This window comes from Zerene cesonia, unplaced genomic scaffold (assembly GCF_012273895.1).
Source record: "Zerene cesonia ecotype Mississippi unplaced genomic scaffold, Zerene_cesonia_1.1 Zces_u002, whole genome shotgun sequence".
NCBI lineage: Eukaryota > Metazoa > Arthropoda > Insecta > Lepidoptera > Pieridae > Zerene > Zerene cesonia.
Genome location: NW_024045132.1, coordinates 790,499 through 794,621, shown reverse-complemented (window position 1 = coordinate 794,621; position 4,123 = coordinate 790,499). Strand labels below are relative to the sequence as shown.

Here is a 4,123-nt window from a genome sequence, read left to right as displayed (position 1 = left end):
GTAATAAATGTTATTTGCAGTTAACAATTTTCTTTTTTCTTTATTACAATATTTATGGCAAGACTAGGTATAAGTTAAACTACAATTTCTAAGTAGACATCTAGTTCAATGTAATCAAAATTGAACTCCTGCTGTACATACTAATTAATGCTCCTCATTATGGGGTAATTAATACATTTACGGGATTATTGGTGAAATTTGGTAGTCCTCTATATACTAGAGACAATCTTTTATTGAAGGTTATGATTACTTATATTTTACAAACATGCAAATATAAATTTGGAATATATACCTTTAAAATATTACATAGATTTTAATGATGTGTTTAGTTTTATTTTCATTTGTATTCATCGAATAACTATATATATAAAATAAATTTACTCAATTTATACTTTTACATTTACAGTTTTTACTTATTATTGATAGATTAGATAATTATTGTTAATACAAAAGTTGCTTTACCGCTATCGCGTGACTGACAAAAAATCTCACGGAATCCCCAAAAATTGTATATGCTTAACTCTGTCAGTGCTGACAATATGTGTTTAAATATTATAAACACTAATAAATATTTTTTTTATAATCATTTTTTTTTATTTTGTCTAGCTGTGTTGTCTGAATGATGATTATGACTCACGATGTTCAGCTTCTAACTTACTTTTTCAAAAAGTTGACAATAAATGCGAAGGGGAAAAATATTTGCTCAATGAAAATGGCATATTTTGCGTAGAATGGCCGCTTCTCCCTCGGGTTCCAGAATATAATAGGTTCAAAGCCACTGACTTCCAAATCCATTAATGTATTTGGATAAAGATGGTGGGAGAGCGTGTGAGATATTCTAAAATCTCTGAAAATAAAATTAATATATTATATGAATCCATATTTTGAGATAAAGCTTGTTTAGCGTCTGTACATGACATAACTTGGTACAATTTGACGAAACATTTACACCTACCTATAAGACCATAATCCTATATTAAAATAGTACATTCTGAAATTCGTTTTCCTATGGATATAGTTGTGTGCAGCGACCATCACCCAGGCTAAAGAAAACGAAGCGACAATATACGCTATCATTCCAATCCAATAGTTTTGAGCCCAGCACGCAATAGTAGAAGCTGCAAGGCAAGTAACGAAAAGTCCATCTGTTAAGAAATCGGATCGTCGATTTTCTTTGTCCGGGATAGTTTTAAGTTTCTCCCAAACTTTTTTCTTTAAGGTCCTATAAAATCCATCTTCGCGGAATGTGAAGGGTGAATTTCTTGGGGTTTTTGCATTTCTCACATAAAACTTTTTGAGCATTGTCTCAGTGACTGGGTTGAGATGATGCGCTTCGAAGGCTTCGGTTATGTCCGTGCCCTGAAATTGTTAATAGAGCCTTATAATTTCATAATTTATGAATGTAATATGTAAATATTTATCAAAACGATTAAATTTCATTATAATTTATGTTTAAATTAGGAAATTCTTAACCATGTTAATTAATTTTTTAAGCCAATTTCCAAACGGAAGAAATCACTCATACGAATCATTCACGCAAAGTTAACAAGAGATAAATATGTTACGTAATGGCGTTTATTTTTGGTAGTACGGTAATGTTACGGCGTAATGCATACGGTGAAATAATAATGTGCCTTTTGCCAAATTTAAAGTCATTGTTTTGATTAAATACACCATACAGGTTTGGATTTTTTTTTTAATTATAAAACTTCAGAAAGTCAATAATACATGCAAGTGCTTGGGTTTAATGATGTATAGAAAGTTTAGATTGGGTTAATTGGAGTGACCGATTGTTAATTTGCAAGCACTTTTTTTTTTAATAAACTAGTACAGGAGTAAATGTATTTTAATGTAATTAATTAATTAATATGTCTAGACACCAATGTAAAAGAATAATAACAAATTGGCTGCTATCTAAGGACTACTATTTTACAGAAAATATGATTATTTCAAGAACCCGCTGTTAAGAGAGTTGATCAAGTTGAACCTACGTCACCTTTACATTCTCATAAATCACAAATGCACACGCACACACACACACACACACACACACACACACACACACACATACACACACACACACACACACACACACACACTTTACTTATTTTTATTTTATTTTTTTTGTTTGTATTTATATCACTATTTCTTTAATTTTTTTTCAACTGTATCGTACCAATGGAAGGGTATCGGTACCTGTAATACAGATTAATATCTAGTACGGGACCAACGTTTTGTTTGTATGTGTGCATATGGTTGAGAAATAAACTTATTTTTATTTTATTTTATTTTATTTTATTTCTCCGTATGATTTTGCCGCTTATGTAATTTGATGATTTTTAAATTCAAAAAGATGAATAAAAACTTCAATATTTTAAACAAGCAAAAATATAGGTGCACGTTATAATAGGTTATATAGGTAATAACATACACAATAGTACAAAAATAAACGTCAAAACTTTTAATATTATAAATGCGAAAGTTTGTAAGGATCCGTGTGTGTTTGTTGCTCTTTCACGCAAAAAGTACAAAACCGATTGCAATGAAATTTGGTACGGAGACAGCTGGACAACTGGAATAACATATAGGCAACTTTTTATCCCGATATTCCTACGGGATACGGACTTACGCGGGTGAAACCGCGTGGCGCAGCTAGTACTATATATGTTCGAATTAAGAAATCCGTCGGTTCGGGGGCGATAAAAATACCACGTCTATAACCAACCTTACTTAACTCCAACCATTCTTGTCCACCAGGATGTTTGTCCATGAACTGATTTAAATCATACAGTTTGTCATGAACTCTCCAGAGACCCTCAGCCCCATCATCTATGGCTTTTCCCGTGAGCCATTGCACTGGATCCCTCAAACCTTCATCTCTTAGTGAAGGGTACTTCAATTGCGGAAAGCTAACGTGAGTTTTCTTTTCTATAGCTCTTTTGTGAGCTATCTCTAAATAATCCGCTTCTTTTGGTGCCATTATCTCGCATGAAACTACAGTCTGTGTATTGTAAGCTTTAATCACATACTTTAATCAACTTTTATACTTCCAAATATTCTTATCTCTTTAACGTACTCTTCACTTGGAAGTTTTTAAACGAATGTATAATTTAACAATTATCTGACATAGCACTTAAACATAATTTTGTTATCGTTGTGTTTGATACACAAACATCTTATATTTGACGTTAATTATACCGAAAGTTGTTATGTCGGTTTGTATCTCGTAACAATATAATCTGTATACTTATTTACACAATATTTGGTAAATTGTATATACAATAATATCTATATAGCTCTGTGTTTTTGTTGTCATTATATTGGAAATTATTTTCAAAAGTGATCAAAATTTAACACCACCAAAATAAAGATAAGGCTTTCAAAAAGTACGTTTACGCGTAGATAAACTTTATCACTACATAGTATAGAACAAAGTCGATTCCCACTGTCTGTTCTATAGATCTGTAAAATTACGCAACGTTTTCTGATGGGTTTTTCTTGATTGCGAGTCTATGAAAATTTGTATTTCTGTGCATTCTGTCCAGAATAACATACAGCTCATGCATTCTCCAATCTGATGTTATGTTACTGGGATAACGTAATGTGACCCTTTGACTGTAAGCTATGACTATCACCAAGAAAATATGCAGAAGTAAATCATTGCAAATGTGATGCGCACTTTTAAGGGGCAAGGAATATGGAAAGGATTCACGACGGGGATAACTACTGGACTGGAAAAGGTGAGGAAAAGGATACGAGCCTAATGATTATTCGAGTATCTCAAGAAATTCATTCCTTAAAGGAGTTTAGAAGATAATTATAAAATATTGTATGCAGATTGTATGTTGGTCGTCGATGTCGGTGGCGTTATATTTCCCCTCTTAAGGCAACTTGATCCTACGCAGTTAGTTAGGTTTTCGCTCGGTTGTTATAATTGAGAGCTTTACAAATTTGTGGTTTACTGTATGTATTAATTTTGGCAAGGAATAACACTGTGAATGGAATTACAGTTTGGTATCCGGATTAAGACTTATGTTATTAGGAAGTAGCAACTAAAATTGCTAGAAGAATCAGATCGTACATAATATACTGTACATAATATGTTGTGTGACATTGCAATTGT

General features: G+C 32.1%; 1 protein-coding gene across 1 annotated transcript in view; it reads right to left on the bottom strand.

Moving 5' to 3' along the window:
* The window catches only part of LOC119838275 (cytochrome b5-related protein-like), a 4,939-nt gene extending 1,959 nt beyond the window's left edge, over positions 1-2,980 (bottom strand). Inside the window, exons 1-3 of the mRNA XM_038364143.1 lie at positions 2,726-2,980; positions 956-1,359; positions 659-847 (exon numbers count right to left, since the gene is read on the bottom strand). Coding sequence (XP_038220071.1) covers positions 659-847; positions 956-1,359; positions 2,726-2,980 — 848 coding nt within the window. The remainder of the gene's footprint in view (positions 1-658; positions 848-955; positions 1,360-2,725) is intronic.
* Between the last annotated feature and the right edge of the window lie 1,143 nt (positions 2,981-4,123).